The following is a 21,463-nucleotide window of genomic DNA, read 5'->3' on the forward strand; positions in this document are numbered from 1 at the left end:
GGCAGTGCCAAGGATATACTCAATGTCCTTTGGCTTTTAGTTTAGTAAACCATTCATCATGCTATATTGGAGGCAGTAAACAACCAGAACACAGTATGATGGTTTGCTCAGGGTAAATGTTGACCAGTGAAATAATGCAAAGTCAATTTCACTTTGACCAAAGTACTCTGCAATTCTATTGTACAACCATGTAGTTTTTTTTTGCACACCATCTCTGTGCACCTCTTTTCTGAAGTAAATTCCAAGGTGTCCTTTTGAAGGTCTGAGTCTCTTAGAAGAACTGAATCTTTGATTCCAGAGATGGGTGGCAAAATCTCTTTTGTCTTTTTTCTACATTTCCTTCCCTTGGGAGAGAAGGGTCTTTGTTGTTCTGTACTCTTGCAGAAAATAAGCCAGTCTTTAGCTGTTTAAATGACTTACTTAAATGAATGACTATTTCCATGCCTTAAAAGCTCTCCCCTACATCACATGTACCTACTTTCATTTTCATTTTTCCAATGCAATGCTTCTACTTTAGGAAAAGAAAGATTTGCACAACAATGGACTATAGATGATAGAGCACCATGAGTGAATCCAAATTTTGAGAGATTGGAGAGACCAAAATCATACTACAGCCCTTAGACACTCATCCTCTTAGCACTTGGGGACTCATTGTGTGTTGCTAAGATTTTCTTGCTCTCTTCCCTTTTTAAAAGCAGGTGGGCTAAGACATTTCTTTGGAGACTCTGTGAGCCATTTCTCCTGTGAGAGTCACATCTCCAGTCTGCCAAGGAATGAAAATTCAGACAATCACATGGATCATTCTGAATGGTGCCAAATAGATTTCACTGAACGCCACCGACAATTATTGCAGCACACGTCACTGAGAGATGTAGCAGCTCCTTCTAGAATCAGGCATGAGGCTTGTCCTTAATGCAACAAAGATGACAGCCATATACCTACCTATGCGGGCAACTCTCCCTGTGGAAATGACAGCTTCTTCCTTCTTGGGGAGAAAAAGGTGGATGGGAGAAAGTGTCTTCTCTGAGAATATTTGACTTAACATAGCAAAGTCTGAGTCCTAGTCGCCTGGTCTCCCCTTCTATCACTGGCTAATTGCTGTTTGCAACGACCAGATTTGATATTAAAAAAAAAGTCACCTGCGCAAAAATTGGGAGAATATTAGAGAATGCCTACTGTAGCCACAGAAGAAGAATGAAAAGAGCACAGACCTCAAGCGACAGCTTTATTGCCGTGAAGGGTGAACATACCCTAAAGTCGGCAACAATTTGGGGGAAAAATTAGCCCCACATTCTCTCATCAAAGTGGTCCAAGGGAGTCTTATCAGAAAACAGATGAATGGCAGGGGTGGAAAGGAAAGGAGGCAAAAGAAGTGGCGCGTACCAAGTTTAAAAATCTATATGTGTGAAAGCCAAGACTCACTGAGAAACTGTGAGGAAAGGAAGAAACGCTGGGGAAGAATTATGGGGAGGAGGGAGGGAGGGTGTAGGAGCAGAGAGAGCAGTGCAGGGACATAAAGAACAAAAGCCCTAGTCGAGTCTGGCGGCGGCAAGGAGGGAGCATGGGGTGTTTTGAATAATTATTAAAATTAGCATGTGTCTGCGCCATCCTGTGGGTGTGGTGCACAGCAGAGTGTAAACTCTAGCAGGGCTGGAGCAAACATTGGATTATAGGCAGCGAGCCTGCCAGGCAGAGAAGTAAAGGAGACAGGAGCGGGAGGCACACGGGGAGCAGGATGGCTTCGTCTCAAGGGAAGAACGAGCTGAAATTCGCCGACTGGATGGCAACTTTGCCGGAAAGCATTCACAGCATCCCCCTCACCAATTTAGCAATCCCAGGTACGAATGAAGTGGCTGCCCCGGCTGGCTCCGGCTGGAGGGGCTGGGTGGGTTTTCCCCTCTTCTTCTTTCTGTCCTGCCACCTCGCTCTGCTTTATCTGGTACTGAGTGACAACTTATCACTGGCTAGAAAGAAGCTATTTTCTTAGGGTTAAGGGAACACATGCCCAGGAGCCCCTGGCTTCCGGGTGTTTTGCAAATCTCTGGGGACCAGAGCTCCTCGGTTGGTGTCAAGGTGACTGGGGCTTCCAGTAGCTTTTGGATTAGGCTGTGTGCAAGGGTGGAGAGGGTTCCAGGGATGCTTGGAGCTTTGCATCCCCCTTGTCCTCCCAGCACTATTTTTTCCTTCGACATTGGGGGCCAGGCGGAAGGAGCTTTGGAGAGTTGGGGTGGTCGTCTTGTATGACCAACCTCAGTGCGCCTCCAGGGGGCTCGGCTTTCAGTTGGAGGACCTCGGGCTCCTTCCGCGACACAGAATTGAGCAGCTTTGGTGAATTTCTCGGTCAGACCCTCCCAGGTCATTAATATTCTTCTCGGGTCTTCCTTAAAGGGACAAAGCACCTTCCAAAGAGTCGAGGAAAGTTCGGGGGACCAGAAGAGGTTGTTCTTGGAAAAGGTGGGAGGTTGGGACAGAGGAGGAGATGTGTGTCCAGATGTGTTCAGGGAAGCGGGAGGTCAGAGCAGGATGGACTTGGTGGCTTGTGGGCTGTCAGGTGCAGTTCCGCTTCTGGAAGAAGTACATGGCAATGGTATGAAGAGCTTTTGTCCAGAAAACCAACCTCAAGGACGTTAGCGGAGGGAGAGCACTTGGTTCCAGGATTAAAACCGGGTAGGAGTTTAATTGAGAGCAGGATTTTGAAGCCAGAGAAAGGGCAAGGGAAAGGAAAATAGGTAGAAAAAGGAATTCTGCCAGATGGATTGAATATCTCTGAAAGGTAGAAACTGCCGGACCTAGAAGGTTACTGGATAGTTCCGACTACTTAGGGCTGTAGGTGAAAGGCTTCTGCCATACCTTCTGACCCAGGCGTATAGGAAACAGGGGGTCATTTGCAGAATTCACAACACTAGGGAAGTGGTCAAAACTGGGTACAAATTTGGCCATTACGTCCCTGCGGGGTGGAATGTGCCTAGAGAGCAGTAGATGCTGCTGTCCATTTCAGGACCTCAGTGAAGGGCTTCTGTGATTTGTTGGGGCCCTCAGTGCCTTCTTGCCTGTTCGGGTCCAGTTTCTTTGGCCAACTGTTCTGCCCCCATCGCTCCCACTTCCCCTACCCAATCCCATCTCAGAGGACAGTTTCAGGCACTGAAAATCTCCACAGGCTCGACTGAAGGACGGCTGAATTTGCTCAGTAACTGAGTTTGTTCAACGTTTCATTGTGAATTTGGCATATCTTTTGCAACAATTGCAGGCAATGAGAGCGAATAGTTACTCAATCATCTTTCGTTCTCTACTATTGTGGGGTCCTAGAATTTGGAAATATTTGTGTTCTGACACTAAAAATGCAGTTTTTCTTTAGTTCTAAGGATCCTACAGTGAAAATAACACTTCTCAAACTCCACTTTTCCCATCCAAGTGGCACCTTGGATAGACTAAGAATTATTCCCTTAAAGAAAACTGTGTAGAAAGTATATGTTTGGGCTTGCTGGGAACATCCTAATCCTGGTTTCCCTGCATCTCTGATCCTCTATTTAGTTTGCATCATATTTTATTTCTTTCATCATGCTTACTTACGTATAGATTGTTTTATCTGAACATTACAATCCTGTAAGTGCAGGGACTGAAACCATTTGGCAAAACAGGAAAGAAACTGAGGCAGGAAAGAGTTTGAGTGACCTGATTAAGGTCACATAGTCACAGTACCTACATAGTTGTAGACTTCTTCATATGCATGTGTAGGATCTTCATTTAAGGTTAAGAGAACAAAAATTCATGACAAAATCATTTTATATTTTATCATTTAAACATTTTTAAATATCATGTTTCATTTTTGGAAGCCCATTCACACTTCATTATTGAGATTTCTATTTGCAGGAGAGCTTATTGGTCATCTAGTTCCATGCCCTCTTCTTATCAATGAGAAAAGGTTGCTCCATGAGGTAGGTAGGCCAGTATATTATTAGCCCATTAGCACTCAGCATAGTGTTTGGTACACAGTACGTACTTAATAAATGCTCCCTTTATTTAAGGATCATATGGCTACTAGATGATGGAGCCAAAATTTGAGCCTTTGTCTTTACAACTTCTTTTCATTATATGACAACTCAAAGGAGGACTTTTATTGTCTTTGGAGAAGACTTTTAACACCCCTTCTCCCCATAATTCTTTGCTTTCACAATGGTGTAACTAACATGGAACAGGTGATACAACGTCATGTCTAGATATGTTTGAACACAAAACATACCAGAGATTCAGTCTGGGATAGCAACTGAGAGTGAGGTGAGACAGCTTCCTTCCCTTTCTTATTCTCCAGCTTCCATGTCTATTTGCTGGTGACAGAGATCCTAGAGTTCCCAAACTATAAATTTGATATCAAACTTAGGACTTTCAGTCTCCTACACAGAATTTTTGATTCCCAATTACAGATATATCTCTAACTCTTTGTTAGTTTTAGAAATACCCCCATTACTACAACTACTGAAGGGTCTCTTGTCCCTCAGTCTCTGAGATCTTTCATCTGGATAAGATTCCTGAGTTCTGACTACTGTATGAGAACCTACTTCATTTATTAATTAATTCAATAGGCACTAATTTTGTGAAGAATACTATGCTAGGCTGTGTGTGTGTGTATGTGTGTGTAGATACAAAGTTTAATTAAATCATGATTCCTGCTTTCTTGGAGCTTATAGACTAGTAGAAGATAAAACACAAACATAACTATTATGCACAACATTACATTATAGATAAAGAGCATAGGGTTTTTAAAGGTTCTGTGGAGAGGTTATTAATAATGTAGAAATCTTCTCATGTTCTTTTGCAGAGGAGTTTGGTGTGGGGGGGCAGTACCAGATATGTAAAATAATACAAATATAATGCATTTTTTGGTATACTGATTTATTTTGTTGATTTTCTCTTCTTCTTCTTTTAAAAATATGTGTAATGATGGACACCTCTATGGGAAACAGTAGGAATGTGGGGGAAATCTAGGTGATGTAAAAGCAAAAGATATCAATAAAGTCCTTAAAAATCAGTCAGGACCAGGATGAAACAATCACCCAGACTATTAATTCAGAATGGGAAAAGGGAACCTATTTGAAGACTTATGTTCCCTATAAACTACTTTTCTCATTTTGGAAGAAAAAATGGTGAAACATTTTTATTCTGAGATGTCTAGTTGGAGGCTATTAAACACTAATGGAATAATTGCCTCAAAATCATGCTAATAGCTTCCTGGTTGCTACATGTTTGCTTGGCCAGTTGTTCTAGCTTGAATTAAGTAATTATCTCCACCATTTAAAGCTTCTTCTCTCCCACCAAATAAGTGTTTCTGTGAAAGGAGGTGTTTCTGCTGGAGCACCCTTAATGCTTTGAGTTTCCTTGGGTTAGATGATTGGAAGGTGAAAAGTGGTCTAATTAAGAGAGCTAACAGTTGAAGCAGCTGACCTGGATTAAACCTTTTGGTATAGAACCTAACAACTGGCAGGTGTGTAATATTAATGATCCAAAGTCAGTGGCAATCTATTTAAATATTTCACAAGGGACTGTATGTTCTAATGCTTTCAGAAACGATGTCTTTCTGTGGCTGCTTTGCATTTAAATGGCCATGTGATTTGGTATTGATGGGGTTGAGAAATCAAATTGTTATTGGTATTAGTTGTTTTACTTTTCAATTTGTTTTTAAAAGCAAATGTTATGCTAGACTAAAATGAACAATCTTTCCCATTTGCTGGACTTTTCAGTGCAATTTATCATTTCCTTTTCTCTGGGACACTAAATTAAAGTTTGATTCATAAATGTTTGTTTAATGACATCCTAGCATTTGGATTTTCAAGCATACTTCCCCCTTGCTACAAATTGGAGAAGCAAGTAAAACTGCGCAAATGCAGGTGTATTGAAACAGAGCAAAAAAGCAAGAAAAGGTAAAGTATATAAGAAGAAGATTAAAATGGAGCATCATAATGGTTGGGGCCACCTTGGAAAATCATTCTACTGCCATGTAATACTGATAGCCTCTAACATTTTTAAAGGGTGGATCACTTGTTTCATCTAATAGAATTCCCCTTGGTTATAGACCAAATGTAGAAAAGGATATAAATAATTTAGTTCTTGATTGGTCCCAGATACATACCTGATGTAGCTTGGGGAAATTTTTTTTCATTTGTTTCAGTGAATTGACTCTTAACAGAAAAATAATTGTTTTAGAAAATTCTCTCAAAACTTAGAGCAATTGAGAAATCCCTTTGTTTTTTTTTTTCCCTTTGGTGAGGGGATACTTTTGTAGCTAAACTCCTCTCTAATGAAACCAGCATGCCATTTGTTTTCCATTTATTTTCTTTGGAAAATACCAGAGTGCTCCTCCATCACCTCCAAAGATGATTTATTCTAGAGAAAGTGTTAATACAGTATTAAACTATTATTTTGCCAAGTCAACAATAACAGAATATTGTGACATAATGGAGGAGGCTACTTCAAACACCTAATTTAAAATATATAATTATTTATCTAATTATGAGTTTTATTGATGTCTTATTTTTTATATCACAATCATTTCCAAATATTTCCCCCATCCTCACCCAATGAATCCTCCTCCGTTAAAAAAAAAGAAAGGCAATCACCACTAACAACCAATAGTGACTAAGTCTGATAATGAATGCAGTATTGTACACCCATAGACTTACTTCTCTACTAGAAAGGAATGAGGTATACTTCACTAATTCTTCTCTGGGGTGAAGAATGACCATTATATTTACTCACAGTTTGGCTTCAGTTCTTTTCATTCACATCATTACTGTCTGTGTTACTGAGTTCCAAGTTCTACTGACTTCATTTTGTATGTCTTTCTATTTTTCTTTAAATTACCCATTCCTGTTATTTATTTCTACACAATAATATTCCATGACAATTATTATTTCCTCAGCAATTCTTTATTTTTGATCTTTTAAAATAACCAAATACAGCCCTCTGAAAATTACAAATTGTTTTATATATTTCTTCATTTGGTACAAGAACCCTGTGAAGTAGGCATTACAGTTATTATTATCCCTATTTTACAAATGAGGAAACCAAGACTCAGAGAGGCTAATTGACTTGCCCATAGTCACTTAGCTAATAAGTGGTGGTGTCACCCATTAGCCCTTTCCTTTATTCCTCTTCTCCCCTATTTCAAATGACCCAGAACTCATTCAGCCTGGCTGATCACTTAGCTTGGATGAGATAGGAGCCACCAACTTTATTCATTCCAGGGTGATGGAGGACCATTAGGCCTTACCATTCCATCCTACATTGCTCTAGATCTCACCATCTGCCCTGCCTCTATACCTGTAGACCATGGGCACTGTCATCTGACCTGCTGATACAACATAAGAACCCCTGGGTCTTGCTGTCAGCCCTGCTGCTGAATTTTTCTTTATTTGTTATTTTCCCCAATTAAACTATAAGTTACTTAAGAGTAGGGACTCTCTTGCTTTTTCTCTTTGCACTTCTAGAACTTAGCACAGTGCTAGGCATATAGTAAGCACTTAATAAAAGTTCACTCATTCATCTATCAGAGGTAATGTGAACCGAAGTCTTTCTAATTTCAAGTTCAACATGCTATACACTACACTAAGCTGAGTAGAAAGGGTAGTGGCATTTGTTAACCTTTTTGAACAGTTGAGCAATAGAATCTTTCAGTTTGAGCCTAGCTACTCCTGTCCACTCCCTCGTATCAATTACAAAAGAAAAAATGGGCTATAAGATTCTTTCTATGGTTTGATTCCCATTGTATTTCTGTCACTCTTATCAAACAGAGGCAATCCAACTTGTCCTTTGATGGACTGAAGAGATGTTTTAGCTGATCTTCCTTTCAAAGTTCAAATGGTGTCTGGAACTGCAGTCCTTAATTAAGCTCAGTGCTTCTTAGCTCAATGAACCTAGTTGGGAAGCATTTCTGATAAAGTAGCCCTTCTCACTTCATCAGTGCATCTTGAACAATCCAACACAAATGAGATTTCATTCCTGCCAAAATGGCTCTTAGGTCACCAGTAAACACTTAGGATAAATGTTGAGACCACCTCATTTCCTTCCCCTGTGTGCTACAGCTGCATGCACCTTGGAGCTCAGTGATAGCAATAATACTTTTAAATTCACCACACCTAATTCAACTAGTCCTGACTCACTAGGGCTTTTAAAGAACCACAATAGTTTCACCTTCCTTACCCATTCAATCTCTTTCTGAATGGTGCTCTTGAATGGGTATGGGAGCTGTAAATATATGAAGTAGAGATGGCCAGTACTGGGATTCTATGAAAACAAAATAAACAAAAGGTAAGTTTAAGTAAAATTGACCTTTTTTTGTTGAAAAGAAACTTATTTATCCATTGTATTTGAATTTGTGAGTGTAGGATCATTGTTTCTAAGCCTATTTTCATAAGAACAAAAAGTAACCACTAGCTATGTCACAGTAATAATCCCACTTCTTCAGAGATCACTTATGTGTTACTTTATGTATACAGAGTAGCCTAGAAACAAGTAAGATACAACAGAAAAGGTCACCAATCATCCAAAAAAGATGTCACAAATTATATCAGGCACTTGCATATAGAACACTTCAAGATCTCATTCAGAATCCATTTATTCTCATTCTAAACACAAAGCAAAACGTTTTGTCCAGACTATGACAGAAAGCCAGTCCACAGAGAGAGCCCATCAGTACATACCTCTTAGATAAGCACTGGTGAAAAACAATGAATTCAATTCAGCGCTGAATAAAAGAATGGACCAGATTGCATTTGGGAAACTTCACAATGCTTTTAATGATCCCAGGCTGCTTTCTGGTATATTTCTCTGACACATATTATCCCAGTAATGCCCTATGGTTGTAATTCTTTGAACACCATTATCCTCTGAAGAATCAAGCACAGATGATCCTCAGGGCAGTGGTACAGAACAGTGGTGTCAAACTCAAATAGAAATTAGGGCCACTAATCCATACATAATGATCCCCGTGGGCTGCAGATTTATTTAGTTTTAAAATGTAAATATCTATCTTTTATTATATTTAAATTTTCTTTTATTAAATCTTCCTCAATTACATTTGAATCTGGTTCAGGTCACACTTGAGTGTTGTGGGTTACGTGGCCCATGGCTACACATTTGATACTTTATAATAGGCATAATTGGGGTGTAGCATATTTATAGTGATGACCTGAATGAAATAAGTGACATAAATTATATTCCTGAGGAAATACCTGATTGGTGGGGATCCCAGTCTGAGTGCTCCCCTGGTGATCATGGAATGAATATAAATCCTAGAGGAAGTTTTCCAGTACTTTTGATGCATCTATTGCAGATGTTCTATCAAATAACAGGAACAAGCATAGCCCAGGATATGAAAGCATAGATGGCTGGCGATTCATACCAGTGGAAGAAATACTGATGTCTGTGAGATCACGTCTACTAAATCACTTAAACAGAATTGAAAACAAGTTTGGTTATTGGATTTCCCAGGTCACAGCAAATAGGAATGAGAGATTCAGAACTGGAAGGGTCCTTTGATATTATTTAATATCTTACTCACTTCATGAGTTCCCTATTTATTACCCTGAAAGGGTGGTAATTCATTTTCTTGAATACTATGGCTTATGATGGGAAACTTACTGTCCCTAGTGGTGGCCCATTCCCTTTCCAAATAGTTCTAATTATTAGGAAATTCTTTATCTAGGGCTAAAATCTGCCCTCCTATAATTTCTATCTATTAGTTCTACGTTAGCCCTTTGGAGAATAAGCATAGGATGTCAAATTTCTTGTTTAGATATTATGTCCCTCCATAACAGTATTATAATGAGTTTAACTGTTATGTCTTCTAGATGATAGTTCTATAATATATTAAGACCAGATACATTTAAGCTATAAAATGGTATCATGATTACTTATTTCAGTATTTTAATAACATACTTTTATTAGTGTGGGCATTCCATCTACTGAAGCAGATCCCAAACCTGCTGTAAGGAATGAAGAAAAAAGAAAGGAAGATGGAAAGAAGGAAAAAAGAAAGGAAGGAATTAAAATAATAATAAATAATAAAGCTAAGTGACACTTAGCCACTTAGTGGCACTGGGCTGTGTTTTTCAAATATCTCATGTAATCTCATCACAACCCTGGGAACTGGGTGCTATTATTATCTCCGTTTTACATATGGGAAAACAGAGATTGAAGCTTGCCTATGTCCACACAACTAGAGTGTCTGAGGTCAGATTTGAACTCAGATATTTCTGACTCCAGCTGCAGTAGTCTATCTCCTTCTCCTCCTATCTGCCCAATGTTCCTCGGGCAAGAAAATACCTATTGACTGATTGACTTAGTCATAAGAGCTGCAAACAATAGACAAAAGAAAAAATCTTGGACCATGTAGTATACAGGCTAATATCACTATATATCTCAATAGCCTTTATTATATGTTATTAATATATAATATATATAATTTTATAATATATTACATATATTATAATTATATAGAATCATAAGATTTTAGAGCTGGAGGTCATCTGGTCTAGTTCCCTTATCATGATGATTTTCTCAAGGTCTCAAAGGTAGAAAGTGAATGTCGGGATTCAGAGAAGGATCTTTTGGTTTCTGCTCTAATATTTTTTTTCATTCTATAATGTCAAGCCAGCACAGTATAATGGTTGTGACTCAGTCATTAAGTTAGATTTCATTTGGTATGCTCTATTTAATAAGGCAATAAAGAGTATGATACATAAAGATTTCTATCCAAAATGGTTAAAATAAGAAAAAAATATTTCCAAGATTCTCTAAAAACTTTACTTGAAGGGGATACCTTATTTTCTGTGGGTGGCAATAAATGAGATATTAAACAAATTGAGTGAGTGGTTATCATCCTATCATCTGTCTTAACCAGAGTCAGAGTCCATATCCCATGGCAGCCTTCTCTTAAGAATCCAGTAAGACTGTATTTCCCAGCCGTAGTCTTTCCTTCTGAGTTCCAGTCACACATTACCAACTGCCTTTCAGATATATTGAGCTGGATGTCTCAGATACCTCAAATTTAACATGTTCAAAAAAAAAAAAAAACCAAAACTTACTATCTTCCCCTTTCCCAAACCTTCCTCTATTCTCAGTTTCCCTGTTACTGTTAAGGATGTCACCATCTTCCCAGTCATCCAGACCCAAACTTTGGTATCATTCTTGACTTGTCATATCCACTCACCCTAAAAAGTCAACAGTTTGAGAAATCATGCCATTCCTATCTTTTCAGTCCCTCTTGCATAGTTTGCTTTTGTCCACTTATGCAGCCCGCGTGCCTTCCCCATACAGTTCATGCTCTCGTTGCCTGTTACTTGGATCATTGCAATAGCCTACTAACCCACATCCTTGCCTCAAGTACACTCTCACTCCACTAAGCTGCCAAGGTGATGTTTCTTAAGAGTAGATATGACCAAGAAACCTCCAGGTTCAGTGAGCTCAAGTTACTCCATTATCTCTCTAGGTCTGGGCTTCTTAAGCTAGGGTCCATGAACTTTTTAAAAAAATATTACATTTGTCTTTCAATATAATTGGTTTATGTTATAGTATTATGTATTTTATTTCATGCATTTTAAGACATTCTGAGTAGTGGTCCATAGGCTTTCCCCAGCCTGCTAAAGGGTCCATGATACAAAAAAAATGCTAAGATCTACTTCTTAGTATCAAACATAAATTCCTATGTATGTCATTTAATGATGGTAATAATAACAAACATTTATATAGTGCTTATTATGTGCCAGGCACTTTACTAATATTATCTCATTTGATCCTTACAACGATCCTGGGAAGTACATGTTATTATCATCTCTATTTTACAGATGAGAAAGGTAAGGAAGATAGAGGTTAAATGACTTGCTCATGGCTTCATAGCTCCTATGTGTGTGAGGCAAGATCTGAACATGGGTGTGTCTGACTCTAGGCTCTGTCGTCTATCCACCTTGCCAGATCACTGCCCTGTTTAAAGCTCTTCATGACCTGACTCCTTGTAACAGTAAGCACCCCAATATACGCAGGGGGCCTTGCTATCACAGGTTCTTAGATCTGCATTCATAGAAGGAAAGGCAGCTTTTGAGGGGCTAACAATCACTTTAATGAAGCCCATACATCATTCCTTTCATCAATCACATATATCATTCACCTAGTTCAGGAAAGTCAACACCCTCAACTTCAAAGAACATACAGAGAAATCAAAGATCAACGGACATGGCTTTCTCTGTTTGACCATAATACATATATCACAAATCAATAAGCAGGTCCTACTGTCTAACCATAGTTACCAGAGATGGAAGCACCAATATCTGAGTTTAGAATGAAGGCTTCCCAGGGTCCTTGTCTGGCCAAATAAGCACTTTCAGTCAGTAAACCCCCAAATCAAAGCACACCTCACTTTTAATATACTTTTTAGAACCAGAAGTCACCACATCCCTTGAGAACCAGCGCCTCATTAATGAAAGGCATGGATCTTCCTACAAATCTTCCCAGACGTGACAATGGGTGGGAAAGATCCTCCTTAATCACAGTATTCAGAGGCACTTTTAGTAAAATAAAAACAGCAAAGATCCTACTTTGCTTGCCCTTCCACTCCTTCCTATCTTCCATCTTATTCCCTCCCTGAATAATGGGTCACTTGCTGTTCCTGAAATAAGAAACTCCATCACCTCTCTCTATACTTTTGCATTGACTGTCCTTCATACCTGTCATTCTTTCCCTCCTCACCTCTGCCTCTTGGTTTCTATGTATTTTTTCATGATGCAGCTCAAATCCCACCTTTGGCAAGAGGTCTTTTTCGTTCTCCTTGACTAGTTACTTTCTACTCAAAGTCCCTCTCCCTACTTTGTATATAATTTTGTGTGTGCCCAGTTATTTATTCATTTACTCATCAACAGGATGCAAGCCCTTGGGGTCAAGAGCGATTTTTTAAATATCTTTTGCTATCTTCAACATTTAGCACGTTGCCTAGCCATAATAATACTTAATGACTGACTAGCCTGGAGGCCTTGTGCTATGGGAATAGCAAATATGGCAAATATAACTATAGCTAAGTATAATTAGTTCCTTGTGGTGTGATATCTATCAAGACTTTGACTTAGCAGTCATAGAGATCTACAGTACATACCCCTTAAAAGTAAAGTTTCACTTCTAGAAGTTTATTCATGCTACCTTTTCTATCAGCCCAAAGTACAGACAGAAATTTTGGGAAATAGTGCAAAAATCACTGGATATGAATGAATGAAAAATCATTTATGAAGCACTTAGTAAATGTGCAAAGCATTGTGATGAGTATTAAGGATAAAATAGGAAAATATATTTGGCGTCAGATAATATGGAATATAATCTTGGCTATGCCACATTCTCCTTGTGTGACTGAGCAAATCACTTAATTTCACTGAGCCTTAGTTTATTCATATAGTATGTGGAAGACGTACTATAAGACCAGATGAACTTTAAGGAAACATTCAGATTTATCTCACTTTCCTTCCCTTCCCTTCCCTCCTCCCTTGCTTTCCTCTCCTCTCCTGATGTTGGGGAAATCCCATTGATGAAAACCCCTTTAGCAAGGAAGTTTATTACCTTCTCTGAAATTTTTTTAGTGCTAGAGAGTTTTCCAGGGACACTGAAAATGAAACTCACTTGCTCAAGATTATACACCTAGTATGTGCTAGAGGTAGGATTTCAACCCTGACATCAGCCTTCCATTCACCGTGATGTTCACTGAAACTATATTAAGAACGTGTGTGTGTGTGTGTGTGTGTGTGTGTGTGTGTGTTGGTGGTGGTGAAGAGAAGAGCTGAAGGAGGAAGAAGAATAGATTAAAAATTCTTCAGATTTAACCATCACTGGCTTTTGCCAGAGACAAGGTACTGAAACAGATGGGGCATCACTTCGTATGCTATGCAATTATTATATTCCTAAGTTCCGTTACCAATCCTGGGAGATCGCCAGCTCCTGCATCACTGTATTTTAAATGCCAGCTGGTATTATATAGAATGCTTCAAATAAGCTGACTTTTAGAAAGTTTCATGTCTGTTTATCTTTAGTCAGCATTATAAACAACATTTTTCTTTCTCTCTTATCTAAAGAAGAAACTGGCTCCTGAGAGGTCACCGTTTCTGTTTGTTTGTAGTCTCTTCTCTCCTCGGCCATGTGTTTACATCCCATTTGTTGTGTAAAGATAAAGCCTGTGTATCTGGCAAGAGCCCTGGAAGTAACTGCTGCCCACATCCTATCTTGGCTCACATGTCCCCTTTTCCACCTGGTGAGGGAGGAGTCAAGCTACTGCAGTGAAACGTTGGTCCCATACATCTCCCTCCTAAGTCCAACCAGACCTCTGCCTCTTCCAGGTCAGGAGAGAGCCAGCACAGTGAATTTGGAATTAGAGGATAGAAGTGAGTTTAGGATATTTTGCACAATTGACATAAACTCCCTAGACTCATCATAAGCAAACACAAGAGAAGGCAATGGAACTCCAAAGAAAGGCCCTGAGATCGGAAAGTCATGCATCAGAATCTGGAAGAGATGTCTGTGAACAACTAGTCCAACCCCCTTAGTTTAAAGATGAATCAGGTCAGGAGAAGTCCTGCTTGACTTTTAAGTAATACTTTCTCTCAGAAAGACTATAGACTTGAGGAAAAAAGCCTTGCAGAAAATGAGGCAGAAACAGTTTTATCAGGTGGCACTTTAAAATAGACCCAGCAAACAATTAGGCAAAAACATTGTACGTATAAAGTAACCATATCAAATTAATACATATCAAAGCATGAAGGAATGTTAAAGATCATTTCTAAGGCCCACATTTTCTATATGAGGAACATGGCTCCCCAAAAAAGTAAAATGATTTGCTCAAGTTCATCCAATTAGTTAGTATCAGCGTCAGGACTAGAAGCCAATCTCTTATCTCCTAGGCCAGGGACTATTCCCACTATGCCAGTGGTTCCCAACCTGTGAGTAGCCATCTCTTGGGAGACCCCAAAGCTATGGCAAAGGATAAAGGAATTCATATGGGCATGAAGTATTGCCGTTCTGATATTCATTTAGCTCCAGTAAAATATGGAACATGAGATAAAGTACATAAAGTGCATGAGCTAATGTGCCTCTTCTAGACTGAATAAAGATCTATCTGTCTATTATCTATTTTTTCAAGTGTACATAGGTATTGGAACAACTAAAATACAAATTTAAAAGTGTTACTGAATTCACAGTAGTTTTTATAACATGCATTTTAAAATCAACAAATACTAATAACAAAATAATAATGCATGAGACTGTTAAATTTACTGATGTTTCAAAGGTGTCCTCATAGTGGAAATCAAGTCAACAAGCATTTATTAACCATTTCTGTGACAGATAACATGCTAAGCAATGGGTATATGAAGAAAGACAAAAACACAGTCTTTACCCTTAAGGAACCTGGAGGAGATTAGAAAGGATTCCTCTCTGAATAACCAAATCTCCGAGACACACCTGGCCAATACAGGGATTTATTTTGTTTGCCTACTCGTATTTGTCATGAAGTTTTCTTTTTTGTTGGTTTGTTTTTTTGAGAGCGGGAGGTAGAGAAACTAAATGTGCATTCCTTGGGGAAAAAAATAATTATAGAATTTCAGATCTAGAAAAGATTCCCATGGTCATTTAATCCAAATCATGTCTGAAAAATAAATTCCTTTACAATCAATGGTCCTTTCAGACTTTGCTTATAGATCTCCAGTGGCACTGTGTGCCACAGCAGCCCGTTCCACTTTTGGATAGTTATAATTGTTAGGAAATTGGTCCTTACATCAAGCACAAATTTTATTCTTTTCAGTTGCTACCCTTTGGGGTACGCAGTATAAATTTCATCCTTCTTCTAGGTGACTGCCTTCCAAATATTTGAAGGTAGCTACCATATTCCCTTGAAGTCTTTTGTTCATCAGTTTAAACATTCCCAATCCCTTTAACAAATGATCATATGATATGAACTTGAGACCTTTTATCATCCTGGTTGTCATCCTCCAGACACTCTGCCCTATGAAAATGCCTAATTTCTGTGCACCATGTCTAAATTCTTCAAAACTCTTCTTCTCTGGGATATGACTCATTCACCTCCATAGTTGAATGTCAACTTTATTAATTAGAATTTTAGAGGAAACTTTCAGTTATCTATAATCCAGACAAAGAATAGAGCAATGCTTACAAAACAGTTTTATGTACTAATATCTTGGTTGATCATTACAATAACCCTATAGAATAGGCCATACAAGCAATCTACCTCTATCAGTCATTTACAGATGAAGGAAGTAACACTGAGGTTAAGCAGCCTGGCTAAAGGCACATGGCTAGTAATTGGTGGAGCCAGAGTAATAGGTCTCAGAAGGACCTTAGAGATTATACAACCCAAATGTTGTGACTTTCCCAAGGTTACAACTGGGAAAAAAGAAAAGTCATATTTGAACCCCAAGCCTTCTGATTTTAAAATTCAATGTGCTTCCCACCATATCAAACTGAGAACTCAGAAAACCACATTTTTGGAAGTTCATTCCACACCTTGATTTTCTAAGAGAAACATGAAAACTAAATAAACGTACATTAAGATTTTTTAACAATCAATTTTCTGCCTGCTAGAGCATTAGTAGAAACTCAGTCCAGTATTCTACAAATTCTTCATTTACCTGCTTAAGAAAAATTAATTATATCTGCAAAGATGATGTTGGGGCACTTGCAAGACTTTGTAGATTCTCCTGAATCATCAAAAAGTGATTGTTATTTTCAAAATAACTTAATATCTTTTATGGAAGCTTTAGGTCAATTTTTGTTTAATCCAGTACAACATTAAATTAACCACAGCACCTCGTTCCCCAATGACTTTGAATTAAAAATAAAGATTAGCACACTCAATGCTGAATAAGAATATGACTCATGAGGATAGCAGGCTTCAAGTAAATTAAATTATGACAATATAGTGATGAATTTTCCCTGTGAGGAATGCAGGGAAGAGGCACCTAAAGAAACCAACATAGGGGAGCTCTTTATTGAACCGATATTTTAAAATGACATAGAAAAAACTGGAGGAAGGGGCACACAAACATGAACAAGTAGAAAAGAGTTTCATGAATTTTTCACTTAATGTCAAACAGTCTATAACACAGAATGAACTGAGGTTTACAAAAATTCTAAGTTCAATAAAAAGGATATTTTAAAGACATGTCTAAATCATGAATGAATAAAAATGTGTTTGTTGAACATTTGCTGTGTATAGAGCCCTGGAAAAAAGGCAGTTTGTGTTTTCAAAGATCTCATTCTTATAGGAGGAAACAGTGTATACAGGAGACTTCAGGATGATGGTCAGATTGGAAGAAGGGAGGTGGTCTGGGGGCCATTGCTACCTCTGGGACTCATAGGCTTAATGGTGATTGGTCCACTTCTTGGAACAATTATCATAATGGTAATAGAATAAGAAAGAAATCAGAATTTCTTTCTTTCTATTTTGCTTCTCTCTTTCTTATCAAGGAAAATGATTTCCATAATATAAGATAGAAATATCATTGAGGGGATCGAAATTCAAGATATGTCAAGAGGTTGGAAGACGAGGCATTTTAAGTAAGCTTAACTGTCTAGTAATGCCCTAGGATATTACTCATAGTAGTAGGAGAAACTTGGAGATATCATTGCTTTGAATAATCTTTGAAGGATCATGAAAGACAAGAATAGGCATTAGATGGTTGAGAGAGGCAAACATCCCAAGAGTCAAAAAGTGAGAAAAGGTGTATTAGAGAAACTATACCCCAGTAAACTGGCTGTTGATGCCTGGGAAAAGCAAAATATTAGAATGATTTATTTAGGATTATTTAATGACAGTTAATAAATTGCCTGAGAGTACTTAAAAAAAGTAGTTAATAATGATTATTAGGATCCAGGATAGATTCCTTAAAGCAAGTCACTCAGAATCAATTTCATTTAATTTTAAGAAGGGGTGCAAAACTACTCCTTTACCAAAGTGCTATGTCGGTTCTTCATTGTGGAATTGAAGCCTTTTATGTCAGCAACCCCAGCTGGTCGTAGCAAACAGAAAAACTTTGACTATGGGCTCGGTAATTGACAAAATATCTATCCCTGGAGTCCCAGCCTACCTAAGTTTAGAAAGCCTCCTGCCAAGTTAACCAGAGGATGAAGAATGTTTTTGGCCAATTCTTGAAAATGAAGACCACAGGAGGGTGACAATCTGTGTTGATTCAAAGAGAAAAGGAATAACATCAAGAATCCTTGAAAACTATACTTGCATCAGGTGATATATAACTTGATTTACACGAGGCACTTGAAAAATCTCTCCCCTCATCCTGGGAAATATAGGGAATAAAACTGGGAAATATAGGTTAGATAACATTTCATCCAGGTGAATTGGTGTCTGCTATAATGATGATATTCAATGAGAATTATTAATATTAGTGTCAGGCAGAAAGGACGTCTCTTTCAGTATACTTCAAGGCTCTTTATACTTGACCCTGCCCTATTCAACATTTTTGCCAATGGCTTAAATTAAGAGATAGAAAGAATGCTTATCAAGATGGTAGATGATGTAAAAATAGGAGGGATAGATAATAAACTAGATGACAGAATCATGTTTAAAAAAGATCTTGACAGGTTGGAAGAATGGACCAAAACTAACTGGATAAGATTGAACTGAGATGAATGCAAAGTCCTGCATATAGGTTAAAAAAAAGCAGGATGGGGGAAACTTAGCGGTGAGTGTGACAAAAATCTTGAGATTTTCATTGACTGAAAGTTCAGCATGTGCTAACAGCATGATTTAGCTGCTAAAAAACCACACAAACTGATGTAATCTTAGGTCACATTAATAGAAGTAGAATATTGAGATTGAGGCTGTAAACAGTTCCACTGAACCCTGTGCTTGTCAGCCCACATCTAGTAGACAGTGGCATTCCATTCTGGTCTCAACATAATACAAATATAAACATGCTGGATTCTCTCCAAAAGAGAGCCATTAGAGCTGTGAAGGGTCTGGAAACTAGTTCATGTGATGAGTGATTGGGAGAATTGGTGCTATTTAGCCTGGGATATCTTAATTTGGCAGTGATGAGGGCATGATAGTAACCACCTTCAAATATTTGAAAGGCTGTCAGGTAGAAGGCAAATTGGACTTCTTCTATGTAATTCCTAAAGGCAGTTCTAGGGCAGGCAGATAGATTTTAGTTCACTACAAAAAAGAACTTTCTAATAATCAGAGTTGTCAAAAATGGAATGAGTTACTGTGTGAGACTGTAAGCTGCTCTGCATGAGAGGCATTCCTGTAGAATCTAGAGGTATCTCGAAAGGGCTATTTGTTTTACTAATGTTATGTGTCTTGTCCTAGGGAACCTATCATCCTTGACAATCTCTTTCTAAAACAAAACTAGGAGGATCTTAGAAATATGCAGTTCAGATATGTTGCATGAGGAAAATCTAATATTCAACTTTTTTTCTTACTGCCCTCTAACGGTGTGTGTTGGTGGTGGTGGGGACTCCAAGATCAGGGGCTCTCATGCTCTATACTCATTCTGCCTCAGATCAGTATTGAATGCCCAGCCAGGGTATCCATCCACAGCTCAGGTACTGATTTGGCCACTGTCTTCTGTACAATAGCTGAATCACTTTTTTACAGAGAAATCACTTAGTAGAAACACTATCATTAACTCTTCAAGCATTAGATGCATACTTCACACAGATCACAGGATTATAGCTTTGAAGCTGGAAGGGAACTCAGAGGTCATTCAATCAGCCCCCTCCTTCTACAGATGAAGAAATTAGAGCCTGAAGAGGTCAAGTGATTTGATTAGGGTTAAATAGGAAGGAGCAGAGATGAGTAGAACCTGGTTTAAACCTGTTCCTCTGATTCCAGATACATCGTCCTTTCTACTGAACCATTCTGGTGTTAATTTTCTGTGTTCCTACATACAACTCTTCAAGCAATCTCACCATGAACTTACTCTCTCATAGTTCAACAAACACATTACACTTTTCATACTCACTCAATTGCTTGTCTTCGTCCAGACTCCAAACACACATTGACCTTACCAACAGAGAAGTGAAATGATCGTGTGATCATTTTAAATACACCCATGAAAGCCCCAATCAGCTGCCTTACAGCATCCCTAGATCTTAAGAGTTGTAAAGAAGATTCATATATTGGGTGAGATGTATAGAACTCTATGGCTCTCAGAACTTACCATCAAAGATGGTAATAGCCTTCCTAATAGCCATTTTAAACTATCATTTCATTTCTCTTTCCCCTTTCCAACTTATAGGATTGTTTTCCATACTTTTTTTTCATTTCTCTGTTTCCACAAAGATTGTGTGTTTGTCCTTCATTGCTGAAGAAGACCATACCGTCAGAGAAATAATGACATGACTTCCACTTGACTTTGTTTTGAGTGAGGGAGGGCTGTGCAGGTCACCAGCCTCACTTCTCCTACAGAGCCATCCGAATCCAATGACCACCCAGGATGAGGCAATTGGGGTTAAGTGACTTACCCAACGTTACACAACTAGTGAGTGTCAAGTGTCTTAGGTGAGATTTGAACTCAGGTCCTCCTGACTCCTGCACTGGTGCTCTATCCACTGTACCACCTAGTTGCCCTATCCACAAAGATTAGGCAGTGACTAAAACCCTATCAGGACTTAACTCTCTTTTCTAGCAGGGAGACTATTGATTGTAAATTCAACACAGCAATAACTAAATCCAGTTTAATTCAAAACCTGAACTCCTTCCTGGATAGTTACTATGAAAAATGTTATTTCAACATCTTGGGGTATGACATTTATTTTTCTTTTACCATGACCTTATTGTTTTTACTCTCCTGGTATGCTAAGAATGATAGGAAATGCATTGATTTCAGATTTTCATCATTTTGCTTTTAAATACACAGAGCAAGCCCATTCTGCTTTTCTTGAGTTAGAGATATGCCTGCAGCCTTCTAGGTATTTGATCTTATAGATAGTTACTGAAAGGGAGAAAGTCCAACTCATGTTGAAATGTTGGACAGAAATCTCCACTCCCACACCCTCAGCCAGAGAGGCCAGCAGTATATTCTACTGAACCCTTGTGGTTATCCCCCTACCTCTCTACTGAGAAAATGGAGGTGTTCCATCATCAGTTTTAAAAAACTAATAATGTTCATCACAATATATGAGAGTTCAAATATGTTTTAGGGTTGTTTTCATTTACATTGTTGTAGTCACTATGAATATTTTTCATCTAGCCAGGAGAGGTACTGACATGTCTTCCCATAGTTATCTGAGTTCCTATTCCTAAAATTAATTTGTCTTTTAGTAGCACGATGATATTCCTATACAGTCACAATCGTCAGTTTGTGCAGCCATTCTTCAGGTCATGGGTTCTCACTTTCTTTCTATTATATATTTTTGCTCCCTCAAAAAAAGCTGCTAAGGATATTTTATACATGAGTGTACATAA

General features: G+C 38.4%; 1 protein-coding gene across 1 annotated transcript in view; it reads left to right on the top strand.

The window, feature by feature from the left end:
* The first annotated feature begins 1,603 nt into the window (after positions 1-1,603).
* PLCXD3 (phosphatidylinositol specific phospholipase C X domain containing 3) overlaps positions 1,604-21,463 on the top strand; it is a 222,663-nt gene continuing 202,803 nt past the window's right edge. The window contains exon 1 of the mRNA XM_072605738.1: positions 1,604-1,838. Coding sequence (XP_072461839.1) covers positions 1,736-1,838 — 103 coding nt within the window. The 5' untranslated portion in view covers positions 1,604-1,735. The remainder of the gene's footprint in view (positions 1,839-21,463) is intronic.

Source organism: Notamacropus eugenii, chromosome 4 (assembly GCF_028372415.1).
Source record: "Notamacropus eugenii isolate mMacEug1 chromosome 4, mMacEug1.pri_v2, whole genome shotgun sequence".
Lineage (NCBI taxonomy): Eukaryota > Metazoa > Chordata > Mammalia > Diprotodontia > Macropodidae > Notamacropus > Notamacropus eugenii.